This window comes from Anticarsia gemmatalis, chromosome 17, assembly GCF_050436995.1.
Source record: "Anticarsia gemmatalis isolate Benzon Research Colony breed Stoneville strain chromosome 17, ilAntGemm2 primary, whole genome shotgun sequence".
NCBI lineage: Eukaryota > Metazoa > Arthropoda > Insecta > Lepidoptera > Erebidae > Anticarsia > Anticarsia gemmatalis.
The window spans coordinates 762,989-783,249 of record NC_134761.1 but is presented as its reverse complement, the minus strand read 5'-3'; the positions used below and the strand labels follow the sequence as shown (position 1 = coordinate 783,249).

Below are 20,261 nucleotides of genomic sequence, written 5' to 3'. Positions count from 1 at the left end.
ACGCGAGAATTTTATATATTAGATGTATTTGAAAGTATATAAGTATGTTTATCAGTTATTTGGTTACCATAGTACAAGCTCTGCTTAGTTTGAAAACAAATGACCATGTGTGACTAATGATATTTATTTGTTTAAACGTAATGCTAGCTTTTGCCCCCAATTCGTCCGCGTGGTTTAGTGGCTTAGGGCTGAATTTTCTTACAAAATCATCTCCTTCCTACCACTGTTTTGAGATAAAATGTAGCCTTTTTTTGTCAAGGTTAAGAAAGGTTTAAAGGTGAAAGTGTAATGGACAGACAGACAGAGTTACTTTCGCATTTATAATGTTAGTATGGATTGAGTAACAGTATGTGGGTGATATATTTTTTATCATAAGGCTAGTATTATATACACTCATATATGCTTATGCCATATATTATGTACACTCTGTATCAGTGCTTCCGTTTACACTTAATGATAACGTTTTAGTTAACTGTCTGTACATAATATATGACATTATTTGTTACAGCTGATTATCAGGGTCAGAGTTCATAGTGCAGTTCCGGGAAATATAATCAACTTTTTTTTATTACTTGCTAAGAATTGCTTTTGTATCCCGGACCTTTTACAAACGGTTGACTAAAAGACTGGTTGTCAGACTTTTAAGTTTCTGACTACTGTTAAGTACAGTCAAAGATCTAACCCACAATTTAACGTGGCTTCTGAAACAGAAGAACTCGATATGTATAAGATGGTCACCCATCCACAGATCAACCTCGGCAAACGTAGATTAACCTTAGATTGATCCGCGGCTGCTATTAACTTAGAGCCTGTCCAGATGAAGCGTTTTACGCGCGAGTCCACTCGCGCGTAGACACTCGCGCGTTCTTGAGGTACTAGAGCTTCATATATCCCGTCCAGAAGACTTTGCGCGTGTCATCACTCGCGCGTAAAACGCGTGCAATAACCGCGACTCTCGACTCTCTCTCGCGAGTCGAGATACTCGGGCGCCATTGCTGCGTCCAGTATTACTCGCGAGTGCGTGGCGTATGGACGTATTTAGTAGCGATGATGGAGCGTGACAACTTCAATACCGAACTGTTTATTGATGAAATTGAAAAAAGAGTAGCCTTATGGGATATAGAATCAACAGAATATTCCAATAGAACAACAAACGTAGGAACTGGGAGGAAAAAAACGCGCGTAAAACGCGGTATCTGGACGCAGTGTAAAATTGATACGCGCGAGTCCACTCGCGCGTAAAACGCTTCATCTGGACAGGCTCTTAGCCATGAGTATATGTGTAGGGCCCTGCTGACGCTACAATATTGTGAAGTCAGGCGCACGCCTGCGATAGTCCGGCGCGACAGTCGTCTCCGCGCACTCACTGAGTTAGGTCTTATAATTATTATGTAGTAGTATATTATTATAATCTGGTACCAGAAAATATATATAGTTTATCATGAGGAAGTTTATTTATCGACACTACTCCTCAAATAATCGTTACTCCAACATATGTAAAGGTAAATAATATAATAAAACAACACATGTTATGACATTTATTCACACTTTAGTGACATTATCGTTATGTTTCTTGTCCGGTGAGAGAGCAGCTCGTATGAGGCCGGCGGCGGGCGCCTCCACGCAGAGCCACGCGCCGCACGCACAGATGTACGTCACTAGGATCGTCGCTGATAGTACCACAACCTGCAAAATTAATTACAGAAATAAGTTGTGAGGCTTATTTTTTTATGTATTTGTCCAAGATTTTGTTTGTTAATTGACGGTCTCCGTGGCACAGTGGTTATGGCGGTCGCCAAGTCCCTAGCAGTCCATCGGGATTCCCACGCGAAACAAACGTCTGTGCGATCCACAAATATTTGTTTCGGAAATTCTTCAAATATCAATCAAACGATTGTTTTCGTGGACTTTCTATACACCGAATTCATACAAAATGTTCGAGAAATTCGGAAGAAACAAACAATGCTAACCCTCCACACTTGGCCAGAGTAGTGAACTCAAGGCCCAGTCTCTCTTTTTCGGAGAGTAAATCGGTGCTCAACAGTGCAGTAGTAGTACTAGCTGTTTAAAGCTCTCCAGAATACAATGCAATTTCACATTTACAATTATCAAATATGTGACAGATCAATAACGAAATATCATTGGACAACTCACACACGGTTATTTGATTCCAAACTAAGCAAAGCTTGTACTATGGTTACCTACTAACTGATAAAATATATACTTATATAGATAAATTGGCGACCAGGCTCGGAACAAATACTCGTGCTCATCACACAAAGATTTGTCCCGGGTGGGATTCAAACCCACCACACGTTAACCTCTGCGGCCAACGTGCAGTTGTTTTAATGAAACCCATTTCGACAAGGAATGCTTTGATTATGCCTTATTTACTTACCACATAATAGTCAGACATATATATAAGCTGTGTCTGGGCTCCGACCAGCGCTCGCTGGAACACGGTGTGCAGCAGGAAGGCGCTGTACGACACGCGACCCATCCACGTCCAGCCGCGCCACTCCACTACGCTACGGTACACGTCTGTGTACAAACATACAAGCATTAATTTAATGTAGAACATAAATGTCGTCTATCATTCACAATTAATTTCTGTAGAGAATAAAAACAAATATTTTGTCACTAGTTGTGAGGTAATGCGCGGTGCTGGTCTATTATAATTGTCAGTTATTATTCAAATTAAGTTTTCTGACAACAGAGAAATCAGGAAATTAATTAATATTTCTAGAATACTTTAATTTTTACTATTCCTTTAGCTAGACTCAAAGATCCCTAGAAGTACGTTTTTATCAGAAGAAAAGTATAAATCTTTCGAATTAAAGTGCCTAAATCTTCCAGAAACTTTAAAAGGAGGACCTAATAATAAGAAAATAAAGACTTTTGAATGTAAACTCGAGAATTAACCATAAAACTAAAATATTGAGTTCTTTAAATTTTAATAGTAAATAGGCACTTACTCTCAAACTTGAACACGGTTCCCAATATAATAGTAACGACGAGTATCTGGAACACTGGCTTGTAGAGCGTGGCGTACAGCACCCTGAGCACCGTGGAGGCGCGGCCCCCGTCCTGGTAGAACAGCCCCCCCGACAGAATCACCGCCACCCCCAGGGGAAACGCCAGCCACACCACCCAGCGGTGCTTCTGCAAAACAAAGGATATATTAAGGATAAAGGATAAAATTATATAAAATGCTGTTCCTTTTGCTGGGTAAGAGTTTCCTCGTGGAATCATTATTTTTTTGGTTGAATAATGTCTTCTTCTCGGTTTAGCCTAGAGTCCACCAGTGGAACCAAAAATAGGTTAACATTTTTTGTAGGGAGCTGTTTAAAGAATTTTTCAATTAAGCATGCAAGAATTCAAAATTAAGTTTACAATTACCCTCAAACACAATTACTTAGTTTTCATAAAAGAACCCGCCACCTGTGTATCACTTACGTTTGTGGCGGCATGCGGCGGGATAGCTAAACTAAGATAATAACGTCGTTGGAGTGTAGAAGTTTTGTGATGTATTTAAGGTTTTACCTTATAATTATCAATATTCTTGCCATTCTGCCAGTGATAAGCCAGAAAGCCTCCCGCTAGTCCCAGGATGTACGTGGACATGTTCGTGTGACCGCGCGCGTACAGCAGACGAAATGTGTTGTCTGTCGCGTACAAGTTGCGATATGATCTGAAACAAACAGTTATTATTTGACGCTTAACATTAGTTTTTTTTATTTACCATCTTTCTGTGTGCTGCTGAGCCAAAGGCTTCTCTCCTAGACTTCCAGTCCCCTCGGTACCTTGCTGCGTCCGACCAGCCGTCCGTTTCTTAAATGCTTGTATATTATGCCAGTGGGATCTATAATACATTTATTGCACCATCTTTGCTCAACTTTATAATTATACTATGTTTGAAAGCTTTGAATTATTTTTCGACGATTTTGAGTTCATCTTTTATGAATGAAACAGGGACAATTGATTTAGCTTCTTGGTCCACTACAGTATTTAGATTCTGGTCTACTAGTCCACTTTTTTAGTCTACTCGTTTTACGCGGCCTTCCCGGTCTACTACATTTCTACATCCTCATATCTTTTGATCTATTGCTCTACAAATCTGTTTACGACTTAGTCTATTCGTCTACTCACTCTGGCGACTGTATGACAACGGCGTCTAGGTCCTGGAAGTAGGTATGTCCGGCGACGATGGCCAGCGCTACTACGAGCAGCACCGACAGACTGAGCACCCGCGCCCTGCACGAGCGAGCCACCACACACACCAGTAGACCCATAATGAACAGCTGCGTATCTGCTGCTAGGTACCTGCAAGGAGGTAAAGGAACTGGTGAGATGAACATAAAGTGCTGCGCAAATCTGGAAACTGTCGCCTTCAAACAAAAAAATGGTATAATTCTTGATTTCTTTATTTATATAACTTCATATACACAGTATATAGGCGGACTTAATGCTTAAGGTAATCTCTACAAGTCAAACTACAGAGATGCAGAGATATAAAGAAAAACTTAGAAATGGGACCAATGACTAGACTACACAAAAATCTGTATAAATGTATCTGTATGTATCTGTATTTAGTTTCTACTGGACTACGGAAACAAACTAAATTATTACAATACTCGAAAACATGCAGAAAGTATCAAAAAATTTAGTCAAAGGGAAAGGAAACAAATATTTTTTTCTAAATTTTGGTTGTGCAGTCACGTACGAAAAATGTAGGGAGTCCTTTGGGCTTTTAATTTTCCGTAAATAATGCTGATATCTAGTAAAATTTTGGGATTTTTTTCCTGTTCTGACAACTGTAAGTACCGCTCCTTTTATGAAGTATTTTTTTCTTGGTACTCACCAAGTCTGCGGCATGCACAGCGCATCATCATACACATAGTTATTGACATAAAACAGCTGTGCCCACCAGTACTGTCTACACGCGTCGGCCTCGCTCGTCACCACCAGCTGCCAGAGCGGACCGGAGAACGCGTGACGCATCCATGTTGTTATCGTGAATAGGGTTAAAGCGTATGTTGGGGTCAACCTGAAAAGGAGGGAAAGATTTTTGGAGACATCGTTTCTAGGTAGGTAAATTCTTTCCAAAATTAATGTAGGTAACGACTACTTACAGACAGACTTACAGAGTACTTAAATAAGAAATCAAAATCAAATCATTTATTCATTTAGGTCAAGTGCTGACACTTATGATAGTCAATGATACAGAGAGTGAATTTACCGCCAGTTCGGAAGATAGGGCCAATGAGAAGAGCTGGCAAGAAACTCCTGATAAATTTAATTTAAGGGGGTTTTCGAAAAAAAGAAAGTATGTGGTAGAAGTCGATATTTTCTTTAATTTTTCACCATTACCTTTTAAAAATATTAACTCACGTCTATCTCACTGCTAGGCAAAACGCAGAATCAATCCTTGCAGAATCAATATGCCTGAAAACCGCCACTTTGGCCAAGGGCACTTTCTCTTTCAATATAAAAATGTAAGCTCCTATTTAGTCTCTATTTCCTAATCATACCTCAACCATCTCAGCAGTATCCCCTTAGGCAGGTGCCACCAGCTGATAGCATGCTTCTCAGTGTGCAGCATGAAGTTATACGCAAGTAGGAAACTGGACATCACGAAGAACGTGTGAGTCACCAGGCTACCGTTGAATAATAGCTGTTTGAGCGGGTCGTCGTATGCCTGAAGAATGGAAGACGATATTTCTCTTGATCATTTTGTTTCGGAGTGTTTGTGCGGTGTGTGTGTGTGTGTGTGTGTTGTGAATTTTACTACGATTTATCTAGTATTGCGGCCAATAAAGAGGTTTTTTATAGTAGCCTAAATATAGGGTGGAAAAAATATAGAGCAACTAACTTACTAAAATTATATGTTTATGTAATTTGGTACCCGCATTTATCCCTCTGTAGCGCTATCGGTAGTGTATCCGACAGCTGATCGTAAGGTCTCAAGTTTGATTCTTGGGTCAGCAAAAATAGTATCGGTTTTTTCTAATTTATATTAACAAGATTTTTTCGCAATATAACTTAACTCCGAGCGAGTTCAGTAACGTTAAACGCCCGGTAAATGGCAATAGGCTCGCCCTATTACATACGACATTGTTAATCGTAAGCAGTGTGTTTACTTTATACACCTCTGCCTGCACCTTCGGGTACAATAAGTGTGATATTATGTAAGTAAGTATGGGTGTCGATTATGCCATATAATATTGACAAATTGTGTTCATAAGCATAACGTTTTAGTCATAACATACCTGTGCCTATGTACCTACTAAGTAACGCTAGAACTTATCATACAATTAATCTTGAAGGCACCTGACAGTACTTAATTACTATTACTCGCTTTAAAATACATCTACTAATTAAAATTACTATTAGTATGCAAAGAGCGGCTCTAATTGATAACTGACCAAATTCTTTCCTATGGAAGACATCACCGGTTGTGATAAAGGAACTAATTATATCGGGTACACTACTGACCGCGCCAGTGGCATGACGTTAACTTAAACCACTACGCTTAATAGCCCTTTAAAATCATCACTAAGTTTAGTAAAGTCCCTACAAAACAAACTTAATGCAACATAAACTCACGCCTTTATCCACAGGGGTAGGCAGAGACCAAACAACAAATTCAGGTACACTACTACACTACCATTAATAGTAGCATGGCGATAACTTTAACCACTGCGCTTTGAACTCCCTTAAATCTTTCCTAAGTTTTGTAAAGGCCCCACCAAAACAAAATTAATGCACATATACCTTTTCCCATAAGAGTAGGGACTAGGGAGAGACCAAACAATTTAATAATAGGGAATTCTTTAAACATGATAATAATAGGTATACTTAATTATGGTAAGTCAAAGAGCAGAACAATTCAAATGAAATTACAGTGACAAAAGATCAACGCTAATCAAGCAAGTAATTATTTATTAAAGTAGAGCTAGAACGAGGATATTCTTAAACTACTAACCACAAACGTTAGACCTGTGTTACAGTAATGCTATGGTATTATGTGTAATAGTAGGGTCACTATCAACTGAAGCGTACCTTTCATTTTTCACCTTGGTTAAAAACGACCCCTTTAGAAGTCATGAATCCATATTAAATTTTAGGAACCATATATTAGAATTTACTTCAAAATCTGATATTTTAATTGTTCAAAATGTTGGGACAATAAGACCCTATTTTACAGGTGCACTATCTGATATTTCTCCAGAAGTGTATTTTTAACTAACTTCATATTAAAATGACTCACCGTTTCGATGTATAAAGGATTGGCGACATAAGAGTAAGACATAATTAGAGTTGTATGCGAAAAGAACACGCAAAACATCGTCATAGCTCTGCAACAAAAACAAAACATTTAAATTAATACATACGGTATCAATTCAGCACTCAACAGTATCAACTGCAAAATCAAAAACCCGAATAAAAAGAATATAAAATAATAATAAACTTAATCCCGAAGTAAATTCCAAAACGATTAAAAAAACTAGTCTTTGTGTTTAACTAATTCGGCTTACGAGTGTTATCATTTAAACAAATATTTACAAACCTCATTCCGTGAAATAGTTTCAGTCTTTCAAGTCTAGGCTCCCTTTGATTAGTGTTAGGTGCTGTCAATCTAGCCCAGTTCCTACGCATTGAAAATGCGAGTAGATATGGATTCCCTGAAAAAATAAACACCATTACATCTTCACTCACTTTTTAACATTACCCAATTTGTAACAAAAGTAAGAGAAACAGATTATTCTACTTCTGAGGTCTTGCGTTACATATTTGATGATTCGATTTTAAGCACGTTCAAAATTGATCACAATAAATTTATGATCCTACAGCACCACTTCAACTTAATAAACAAATAAAGTATTTAATATATGTTACCTGAAAACTATAAAAATATTTTTCGTACCTGATTTCTCTTCCAACTTGCAGTACCAGATATCATAAAAGCTTCCGACCACATTGATCACAATTAAACCTAAATATACCACAGCCACGATAATATCACCGGTATCTATCATCATTTCTTCTCCCTCCTTATTACAATACAACACATTAGCTAGCTCTCCCTCCAACCCGTACTGAGTATACATTGATTGGTTCAGGCATGCTCCAAGGACGTCGTCTAGGGCCGACCCATTTGTATCGGGATTCTTTAAGAATTCTTTACAAGTCATCGTCACGCATACTCCTCTGTGTATTTGCGTGTGATTGAAGTGTTTTATTTTGTAGTCTGAGTATTCCTGAAAATATAAAAGATATGTGTTATTCAAGAAATTTTAATAACACTAATTCTGTAAGACTATTGTTGAATTGTAAAGAGACTTAAAGCTGAAAATAAATATTTTTTCTTTATATAGACAGTAAAACAATACATCCATACTTATTCAACAGAATTTTATATTAAAGTATTTTTTTTTTCTACAACAACCGGTATCAGTAATGTAATCTATCTTCATGGATAGTTAGCCATATATGTAATGTTCAGGTAGTCAAAGCCTCGCCTATGACTACCTGAAAATGAATTTTTGAAACCGAAATCATAGCTATTATCGTTTATTGTAGGACTAATATTAAAGCTTTATATCGTAGTCAATGCGATGCAATATAATTTATAATTATGACAATTGACACTCATAAAAGTAACACTTAAGTATAATAGCAATGTCGACACAAGTCATGGGCATATTTGTTATTATTTACTATAAATTATATGATAATCGCATATAGAAGTGGTTATTTATACAGTGCTAGTAAAGATTTATTTTATTTATTTATGAATATTTCTCACTTGGTTTTATAGCCCTGCACAAGTTAATCTAAAGCAATTATTTTACTTTATTAATAATATTATGAGTGTTGTATCGCAAGGTGTGCTCATAGGTGAAGGTATGAAATACACCCAAGTTTTGCTATAAATATTGTTGCTCCCAATGATTTCTCATGATGAAAAGATAAATACATAAAATCACGCTTTTTTCCATGAGAGTATGTAGGGTCAAAAAAACGCTAATTGCTACGACCTCTACAAACTTCCCTTGCTTCATTCACACACATCCATACATATTATCATACAGGATCGCCGGTTACGAGTACTACGCACCAGACTTTTTGCAAGACATCACCGGTAAACAAATTCAACAAAACAATTAAAAAACCTTACAACACATCAACCCGGAAAATGGGAATAAAAAATCGAGATAGTAGTTCACTCAGAATAACAATTTATCAGTTACAAATATCCATACTAATGTTTATCTACCTTTAGAGCTAAGTAATTAGTCCACGAGATAATTACATGTTCACAAACATAATTATGTACGGTGTAATTGTGTGGTATTGTGCTGATAGGGCTCTGTCGTATGAACTGTGGTGATTAGATGGTACTTACTAAGGTGTTATTATAGACAATAATTATGGTGATAGAGCACATTTAGAAATAATAAGATTCTTGTGTTTTGGTAAGAGAAGAAATAGTATAAACTATCATATTATTCGTTTCTATAATAAAATCTAATTCTCTAGGAATTCTTTTACAAAATACAAACACAAAATTGTTTATTTCGTTAACAATATTTATACAATAAGATTGTGATTGTAAAACTCCAAATTCTATTGCCACTTGAGCTTAAAACTAAAACGACAGTTTGTGAAATCAAGTCTTTGACCCATGTGATTTTAAGGATAGTTAACTTAACCTGGGTATGACTTCTTATTATAACTTAAATTATGACATAGGATACTCTTTTTTTACCTCGCGAAATCTATTCACGCGGAGGAACTTGCAGGCAGAAGCTAGTTATATCTATACTCAATATAAGAACTGTCAAAACAAATAACTTTTCAGCTATCGGGAAACGTGTGCCGTACAAAGATCTAGGTATTTCCCATTTCTGTAACACGTAAACCACTTGTAATCGCATTTTAAACAAACAACCGGTTTTAATTGTTAACGAGAAACGATTTCTCACTACTTAGAACGTCATACGAGACAATTATACAAAGGTCTTGTGGTTTTACGACACGTTACATGTCTTCCTTACCGTACCTTATTAGGTGTAAGGATTAGTAAGTACGTCATTAGTTTCAATTTACACTATTATGTTGATGATTAGCTTTCCGCCTGCAGTATTCACCCCCTCCGGGGTGGAATTTCCATAAATCCTCTCTTAGTGCTTCTCATATTTGTAAGGAGTCTTCATACCAAATGTCAACTTTCTACGTAGTTTCGGCTGTGCGTTATTCATCGGTTTGTCACTCACTCATTTAGTAAAGGAAAAGTTATATTATTGATTTCTATCGAGAACTTAGGAAATGCAGTGATACATAAATACAAGAGAGATAGTTTCATCAATAGAAAACATGGCACCGTAGATTATATTTTCTATACTAGTCGTTAACATTAGTCAGAATCTTGAAAGTCTGACAACCTGTCCTACGGAGGGATATCGTTTTACAACCCAGGTAACTAGGTTATAGAGGTCCGATAGACAGTCGCTCCATGTAAAAGACTGGTATTTAGCTGTTCCCGTTGAGACTGGAATACGACTCAAACATAGTTGGAAGAAAGAGTAGACTAGTGATGGATTATATTTTTGATAGAATAGAACTAACTTTACCTCACATGTTTATGACCCCTCTTTCCTTATCTGGACATATAAAAAATGACATAAATGAAAATCTCTGTAGTAGTAAGTACTATTTGCCTGCGTTTTGCCATCGAGATTTGTAAGCAACAGCATTAACGCAGGCTAAACAAAACATTTATGTATCGCATTACTTATTTCCATCATTGCAACATAGTTTTATGTCTCATAAATAACTGTATGTATCAGAAAACTATATTTTACAATATTTAGCTAAATAGACAATTACTAAACATAATCATAAAATGTGATATGAAAGGAAAATCTAACAAACGTTTATTATATAATATAATCAATTGAGTAACAATTAAGATTATTATCGACAGCGGCGCGTGGACGATTAAGTATACGTATAAGCAAGATCAAGCAAAGCTATTAGCGTACACCTACGTCTAAAGAAAGACTGAACCTATTTCATTTCTAGTACTTTGTGTTGAAGTCTATAATATATATTCTCTTCATTATCAGACATGTAAATATTGTGTGTAATTGACATTTAATAAAACCCCATTTCTGCGATTAGCTGAGTTCCCACTTTAATGAATCTTTTTGCGACAAAACTGCCGAATCAGCAAATTGAGTACAATGCCAAATTGAATTTTTGAAAGAGTCTTAAATTTAATGCTACGAGCAAATACTGAAATAACCCTCAACTTTAAATAATTCATGAGTATCATAAATCTTTGTCATTTTGTCGTGTATCATTATGGACAAAAACACGTTTGGGGTATCACATTAAATCAATAAAGTTTCTGCAATCATGAACACTTTTAAGATCACATCAGTCAACCCTTGACTACGGTCGAAACGTCGGGTAAACAAATAAGGTATCCTATCCTTCAATTTTCAATCACATTTAAGACCCGTTGCTTAATAATATTATGTGTACAAGTCGCGAGAGTTTAAAATCGTTAAATTTTGAAAAGCGTTTCTTACCTGTATCATTTTCATAAGTTCCTTATTACTGCCAGCTTGTAGATTAACGTCCACAACACAGAACGTACCGCCAGGGTTGGCCATACACGCGTCGTAGTCGTCCAGACCGTAGAGCGGGGGCATCTTGTTGTATTCACTCACTGGAAATAAGACAAGAACAATGTTGGTGAAATGTTTTACCTCTGCCTCTATCACGTATCTCAGTTGACAACTATTTGAAAGCCACTATGCTTTACATTGTTTTCTCCCTTACAATATAGTTATTAACACGTTACGTCAAAGCAGCAGTGTACTACTAATGTACAAAGTTTAAAGAATAATTTTCTAATTCTACAATGCTGTTTTTGGGTTCCAGCAACAGTCTAAAACTGAAAAGGCAGTAGGCCATGTCTTTAAATTCATCGAGAGCGATTACGTATGACTCAAGTTCAGGATCTGTGAATTATTGGATCTAATGAGGGAAGGCCTATTCTCAATAGTGGGTACGTTAGAAATGGGTTAAATAAATACATTGAAGGATTTTGGGGAAGATCGTTTCCCAAAAATAAGAAATTAACAAAATAAAGCATTTTATTTGAATAAAAAAGAGCCATTTGAAATAGTGCGGCCTTAAGATGTGCTATCTAAGTCCGTGAATAACTAGCCTAGACCACATAATACTTAGTACTTGCCCTAGACAAAGCTTAGAACCGTGACCATGCAATAAATCAATCATAACGTATAATTTTACTGTCATTTGCTAAACGAGTTTGCCTCTACACTTATATTTACTACTTACTATAGGTACATATTAATATTGAACATACAATATAGTTTCCTAATACTAAAATTGATATTCTCGTTAATATATTCAGTAGTAATAAAGATATATTGGGTAAATATAAGTTTTTAATTGTGTCTTTCCTAATATTGCAAAACTCCCAGAAGCCCGAAATCTGTTCATTTTTCAGCATTTTTTTTATAATGAACTGGGAACCTTATCGCCACACTGTTCTGATATTTCGATTTGGCCACTTGAAATCCCGTCAAAGTTTTATGGTTTTTTACGATACAATTTACTCAGTAAATGGCAAATTGTTATTCATGAATCAATATTACTTAATCCAGATTGATTTTGAGGGCATTGCGTTTTCTTTATAAAAAGCAATCTTTAAAACAGATAAAATTGCAGCAAAAGCCTTAATAAAATTAAAAAGTAACCTCCACATATTTTAGTGTTTCAGCGTACATTATACACATAACACTTACTATTACAATAAAAATATCATTTTTAACGCAGCATACAAAAGCATACGGCCTGTATTTAACTACAGCGCTATATAACCTACGTGCTTAATGTATCAAATGATCTCTTAATGTTATATAGCCTATGTACAATGTCTCTTGATTCAATGATACACCGCAGAGCAAGACTACTATAGAATAACAAAATATAAGATCAGATTGATCGCAGATAAGAGAATTCCCTGAAATATACATATAACAAATGATTCTACAGACAGTCTTTACGAATTTAAATTTGATTATTTTACTAGCCCAGCTCTGCGCTCGTTAGAACGCGCCAAATATCTTTGTGCGTCTGAGTATAGCCGCAAACCATTACAACGAAGTAAAAATAAGTGCGAGTCTGACTTCCAAAAAAATACGAAAAGAACACGTTTATTAATTTCGTTTAATTTTCTAGTATTTATGTTAAAACAGCAATGGAAATACATATTTTTTGAAAAATTCAACTTCCTAGCTTTTCCGGTTTATTGGATACAGCCTGATTAGTGACGGACGGACAGACAGCGGAGACTTAGTAATAGGGTTCCGTTTTCACCCTTTCTTCACCCTAAAATCAATAGTTTAAGGGAGGATGATGGGGATGTACGAAAATTGCTTTCGTCCGTTCCGTCATGATATACATATATGAACTAACTGGGTACTACTAGGTATATTGAAAGCCAAATACAAAGTTTAATATCTAAGATTTATTTATGGATGTCGCAGACGTGCTAATGATCAGTCAGTGGTTATAGCAAGGAGTGCTAATTACTCAATTGCATAAAGAAGGATAAAGAATTGCATTGTAACATTTCATTTAGGACATAACAATATAATGTTTGTATTAACAATCCTTGAATCATGTTATATCTTCAAGCATAGTAAATGTCTAATTGAAACCGACATATCATAAACAATGATTATTTAGTTCACTATAACAGTGTAAACACCTTCAATGAGTGGGTCGAAAACTCATTAAGTAATAAGAAACATTTATTCCACATAGTTCACGTTAATATTCGTTCACTTCAAAAACATTTTAACGAATTACTTACAACGATTGATACATATTTAAATAAATTAGACGCATTAGTTATCACCGAGGCAAACATCAATTACTCATTTCTATCGTTCTATAATATAAACGGATTTAATATAAATTACTATACTCGTACAGGTCGCAGCGGGGGAGGGGTAGTGGTGTATACCCGCGCGGGGTTGAGGGCTCGGCCAGCCGATTGCGAACCGGCGACTAAAATGCTTAGCGCAGAATGCGTTTCCATTGTATTAAACCACCGGAACGAACAAATTAATTTAGTTTCAATATATAGGCCACCTAAAATAAACAAAAAAGATTTATCTGCACAATTCCTTAGAGAACTTCAAAGTTTATTGCTCAGCATTCCTTTAGACAAAAAAGTATTAATATGTGGTGACATAAACATAAATTTATTACAAAAACACGATAATAACGTAATTGCATATGAAAATTTATTAGCAGAATACGGATTTATTAAATGCATCAATGATATCACACGTAGAGAAATAATTAACGGGAACTTAGTAGAATCATGCTTAGATCATATATACATTAGAGATAACTCTCCTATCATATACTCTTCGGTCATAAAGCATAAAATATCGGACCACTATTTAACTTCAGCCGCAGTAGAATGGAAACGCACGCGTAAACACAACCAAACGGGCACGTTCACTTCAGCCGCGCGCTCGGTCGCGCCCGCGCTGCGCCAGCGACGAGTATTAGATAATCGTATGGTTAGAGATAAACTACTTAACGCTAATTTTGAGCACTTGTTAACTATTGAATGTCCTGTAAAATTATATTCGGAACTTTGTGAAATATTTACTAATATTTACGACGAATGTTATAAATACATTTATGTTCGAGAGAATATAAGTTACCGTAATAATAACAAATGGATTAATGATAATTTAAAGGCAATGATAGTAAAACGAGATAGTTTATTTAAAATATGGAGTGCTGATACTAAAAATATGATAAAACGATTAAATTACACAAAATATAGAAATAAATGTACAAAAGCCATAAATAAATGTAAATATATATATGATAAGCAGAGTATACAAGACTGTAATGGAAATATAAGGAAGATATGGGATAAAATTAATATGTTACTAGGAAGAAATAAAAAGTCTGTAGACGATATAATAATTAATAATATAGTTAAAGAGGGTGATATTAAACAGGTATGTGATAAATTTGCTTCAGCCTTTTCTAATGACATTGATCTTATTAAGCACGTGTGTCATGAGAAATGGCTGGATAGAAGTAGCTATGTAAAACAATCCGACGTATGTGTGAGGTGGCAACCGGTCAACAGTAAAACGGTCATGAATGTTATTAAAAACATGAGCAGTAAGAAATCTCCGGGTGCTGACCGCATACGTATGTCGGATATCAAAATGTTGACTAATAAATTAAGCCCAGTACTTGCTAATTTGGTAAACTTGTCTGTTACTGGAGGCAGGTATCCAGATCCTTTGAAAAAAGCAATAGTTCGACCAATACACAAACGGGATGACCTTACATCACTATCAAACTACAGGCCTATAGCAATATTATCGAGCGTAGATAAAATTATTGAAAAATGTATTATTAATCAACTGGGAACCTACCTCCACAAAAACAAAATAATAGATAGTTGTCAGCATGGTTTTCAAGTCAATAAAAGCACCAATACTTTGTTATCACAGTTCACCGATGAGATAAATACCTACTTAGCAGAAAAAAAGTTTGTAATTGCAACATTTTATGATTATAAAAAGGCGTTTGATACTTTAGAAACCGATACGTTACTAAAGGCAATGGATGAGTGTGGAGTGAGCAAGCCATTGAGCAGCTGGTTCCGTGACTACCTTAGTTCAAGGTCCTACCAAGTTAGGGTGGGCGAGATACTCAGTGATGAGACAATGGTCCGTTGTGGGGTAGCTCAAGGATCCGGTTGTGGGCCAGTGTGCTACCTCATGCACGTGAACAGTCTACGTGGAGCACTGGGTCATTGCTCAGCGCGCATGTTTGCAGATGACTTGTGCACGCTGCGCGCGGGCATTGACCTAGCGGAGACTTGTCGCTCTGTCCAGGAGGATGCCAATGCAGTTGTGAAATGGTCACACGACAATGGAATCGTACTAAACTCTGACAAAACCAAACTCATCATCATTCACTCTCCACATCGTCCACCTGCAGGAACAGAAACTCCAGTGATCTCTCATAGTTACTCATGTTACCACAATAGATTAAATAATTGTAATTGCAAACCCATAGAAAAAGTTAAATGTATCACGTACCTAGGTGTAAAGATAGACGAAAGCTTCTCTTGGTCTAGTCATGTTAATTATATTTGTGATAAAATGAGGATACTACTGGGCAGATTTTATCATTTAAGTTTCAGAGTACCAATTTCTTTATTAAAATACCTGTACAAATCACTGGTCGAATCCATTGTGTCTTATGCTCTTGATTGCTATGGACTTACTTTTAAAACTTACATAGATAAAATAGAAACACTACAAATTAGATTCTTAAAATTATTAGTAAATAATAAAACCAAAAACAGTTGTAAAAATGACTATAAAAAATTATTTAAAATATGTAATATTCTGCCGGCCAGTTTAAAACATAAGTACCTATTATTAACCAACCAACATGGCAATCAAGAGCATAACCTGTCGCTCGTGTCGCATACACACGGCACAAGAACCAAAACCAGTGGTAGATACAATGTGCCTAGAGTTAATAATTATTATGGTGATAGAACTTTATCGAAACGCATACCATATGTAATGAACAGTTTACCTGTGGACATCGCAACAGAAAGAAATAAAAATAAGTTTTCTAAAAAATTAAAAAAGTATCTACTTAGTAGTTTATAAATATCTATAAACATACATACAAATATACATGTATAAAACACAAGCTACTGAACCATATAATATTACTCTTATACATACAATATAAATACATTATAATACATAAACTTATAATATATAATCAAAGCTCTTATACAATATATACATATATGTACATCTTAAGTACTGCTATAATTAAATGAGACTCGACCGTGTCCACAGACAAACTGTTCAAACAGTTTTGTGGACCATAAGTATAAGTTTCATGTAAGAAACACTGTTTTAATAATAATAAATAAATAATAATAATAATAATAATACAAAGCTGAAAATGCTGATAATTACTTTTCCAAGTATAAGTTAGACTTTTTTAACCCAATTAATGTCCCACTGCTGGGCAACACTGGCCAAGTGCGGGTTGGGGACTTTGCATGTCCTCAATAAATGTATTAAACAAATTTTAACCATTTCGGTTTCAACACGATGTTTTCCTTCACCGCTAACTAAAACAATCTAAAAAAAATTAAAACATCGATTGTCATCTCGATAACGGTTCGTAATAGCACCTTAAAGCTCTAGTTACGCCTGATCATATTACGGGAACCAGACCCACGACTTCGCCTGACCATTACCGCGTCAGGCGCGTCATTTCGGTTTGTACTACATTTTCCTGTACAGCCTATTTATATTTTGAACTTGAACTTCAGTTCAATGTTAACACAATAATTACTATTTTCTCATGCTCTGTACGTTTGCAAAACTTCCTGACCCATTAAATGCTTATTAGGAGTTTTCTAGAACATTTTTTTTTTGTACTGACTGCTTCTGTAGTCTGTGCGGTAATGTACATATGCAGCTTCTGCTCAATGGGGTCGGTTCCCGAGTAAAGCAAATTGATATTCGGTTTTTCTTTAAGAATGTTTTCAATACTGGTCTAGAGTTTGATAACGTATCTGATGTATAACAATAACTTCGCCCCTATTTCATAGGACTAACATTGTTAAAGGATAACGTAGCTGTGTTTTCCATATTCTGCCTACAATTTTAGTTATAACTGGTGTGATATCATGTTTTTTTAGAAAAATGTGTAAGAAGTACTTCGGGTACTCCGTACCTTCTTTGAATACTGATCAATATTAATTGAGGAAAACTGTCGTCGTATTAGTTTCGTGAAGCATTTAGTATGGAGGTCGCGAAAGGTTTAGTTAAGAGTGCTTCGGTTACGTATACACTGCTTTGCCAAGACCTAGAAAATATTTATTTACATATTAGCGATGGTGCCAATCAGGCATTTAAATAGCGACAGACTGGAGCATTATAATGAAGCTTGAGAAGCCTATTATAGGACTTTACATAGAGCACTAGAATTTCTTATTGTCTCAAGCCAAGCTCAATTACTTTTCAAGATGGGGAACTTGAGAAGCATAGGGTACCTAGATAAGAACTTAGATTTATGGGTGTAATTCGTCTAACGCTGTAGATACTGTGTGCAAAAAAGGGCCGAAGCAAACTAAATAAAACATAGAGTAAATAAAAGAAACGTACTAAATAGTTTTTAGTAGTTAGGACTTTAGTCCACCACGCTGGACCAGTTAATAGTTAAAAACTGAAATTTCAGGAAACTTACCATTTAATCTGTAGATAACAGCGTCACTACTTCCCAGAAGTATAAATATCACAAAATATATTCGATCCATTTTCCTAATTTCCCGCCTTTTCCGAACTTTTACTAATGAAAGCTAATTATTTTATTTAAAATTTAGTAGTTATTACACAACCGATTATTTTTATAAACCTATCCTTTTATTTTAATTTATATCATTAGAATTTAACACAACACAAAAAACTAATAATAATTAAATTAACTAGATATTTTTATTTGCCGCCAAATTACAACTCCAAAAAAGCGCCTATTTTTTTATTGCACCAAATTTTGACTAAGGTATTCGACATTCAGCCTAGTCTTTAAAAAAAAGTCAAATATTTTTTTTATAATCACTGTTTAAAATTAATAAATTAAAAAGTTAAGATGTTGTTTGTGTTTAAAATGGCGGCGTGTGGCTTGTCGTATGTACAATAGAGTGTTGGTCAGTGCGACTTGATATCCTCGTTTGATCTACATATCCGACCTTAGACGGTGACGTACGACACATAATACGTCTGTGTGTCCGTCCGTTTGTGGATTTTCCGTAAATGTGTAGAAATAGACGTAGGTACAAGGTGAAGATAAAACAAACAAGAGTAGCAAATTACGTCCTTTTGGTGAAACGAGCAGAGTTTCTTACATTTTATAGAGGTCTATGTTTCAATTACAACAATTCGCTCATACATGCCTGAAAGTTTTCTGGAAATTTGGATTACGTATACAGGGTTGTTTATTTATGAGCTCTGAGCGTAAAACCGCGTTTTATGTGAGTCTGGGTCTCTAATTCTGTGGGTCTTTATGTGGATAAGCGCTTATCATTTGGCCTTTCTTCTCCATGAGTAGAGCAACTACATATTTCAGTATCTTACACACCCTGGGTTTCAGTAGAGAATATCTAAGAATAATATTTATTTTACTCTGGTTTGTTGTAGCATGAAAATTTCAAGTGTCTAACTATCACGGTTCATGAGATACAGCCTGCTGACAAACAGACAGCGAAGTCTCAGTAATAGAGTTCCTGTTTTCCTTTTCAAAAACCAAGCAGACACAAGAACAAAACTAGTATGTTTACAAACACGCGGCACTAGTGTAATACTAGGAAACTAGAAAAAAATGCGGTTTGATGTGATCTTTTGTGTCCATACAAGTTATACGCGTGTTCACTTGAACTTGCTGCGATTATGACGTTACTGCAATACTTGAGACAGATGTGAAGATCATGGCGATACAGGAATTGAACCGTGGTTGAAATTGTTCTTTATTTTGTTTGTACTTTATATACCCCCGGCTTATGAGGTATATTTAGCGGTAGTTTATCTATTTAATAGCGTTAAAACTCATATAAAAAGCGCTATTGAATAGATAAACCACCGCTAAATGTAGTCAGAAACCGGGGGGTAAATGATGTTACCGTGGCAAAGAAGTACTATTAGAAGTAATGCACAAATGTACTTAATATAAACAAATATATATTGTCGACAAGACAATATATGGATAAGCAAAAGTGAAGTCAAAAAAATATATTCGATTTTTTTAATAAACATGAGTTCTTTTTTTAGTACTTGAAATAGATTTACTGTTCTAAAGAGTAATAAAGTTGAAGATATTTATTTTTTATTCACATTACTTTACACCATTGATCACATTACTTGTAAAAGATAGCGCCTAGCAAATTAATTTGCGCCAGCTGACAGTCGGTGACAATAAAGTTCTTCATGAAATCAATCCGTTCAAACAGAAAATCAAAAATACTAACAATTATCGACGAGAAGTCGTGGGTTCATATTCTATTCATTGCAATATCTACGTACCCACTTTAGGCTCAATTGGTGTAGACCCAACAAGACTACTAGTGATCT

General features: G+C 35.5%; 1 protein-coding gene across 2 annotated transcripts; it reads right to left on the bottom strand.

Annotated features, from left to right (window-relative positions):
• Window positions 1–1,524: 1,524 nt before the first annotated feature.
• LOC142979869 (nose resistant to fluoxetine protein 6-like) lies at window positions 1,525–18,839 on the bottom strand. Of its 2 annotated transcripts, none has more exons than XM_076125081.1 (12): window positions 18,385–18,839; window positions 11,601–11,740; window positions 7,928–8,261; window positions 7,571–7,685; window positions 7,271–7,358; window positions 5,532–5,698; window positions 4,862–5,047; window positions 4,150–4,323; window positions 3,544–3,691; window positions 2,976–3,162; window positions 2,399–2,541; window positions 1,525–1,686 (listed from the first exon to the last, which is right to left on the bottom strand). In XM_076125081.1, the coding sequence occupies exons 1-12, from the start codon at window positions 18,452–18,454 to the stop codon at window positions 1,543–1,545; spliced, it is 1,896 nt and encodes a 631-aa protein (XP_075981196.1). In that variant the 5' UTR covers window positions 18,455–18,839; the 3' UTR covers window positions 1,525–1,542. The 2 variants fall into 2 exon arrangements, with proteins under 2 accessions (XP_075981196.1, XP_075981197.1); XM_076125082.1 differs by having other exon boundaries at window positions 4,928–5,047.
• Between the last annotated feature and the right edge of the window lie 1,422 nt (window positions 18,840–20,261).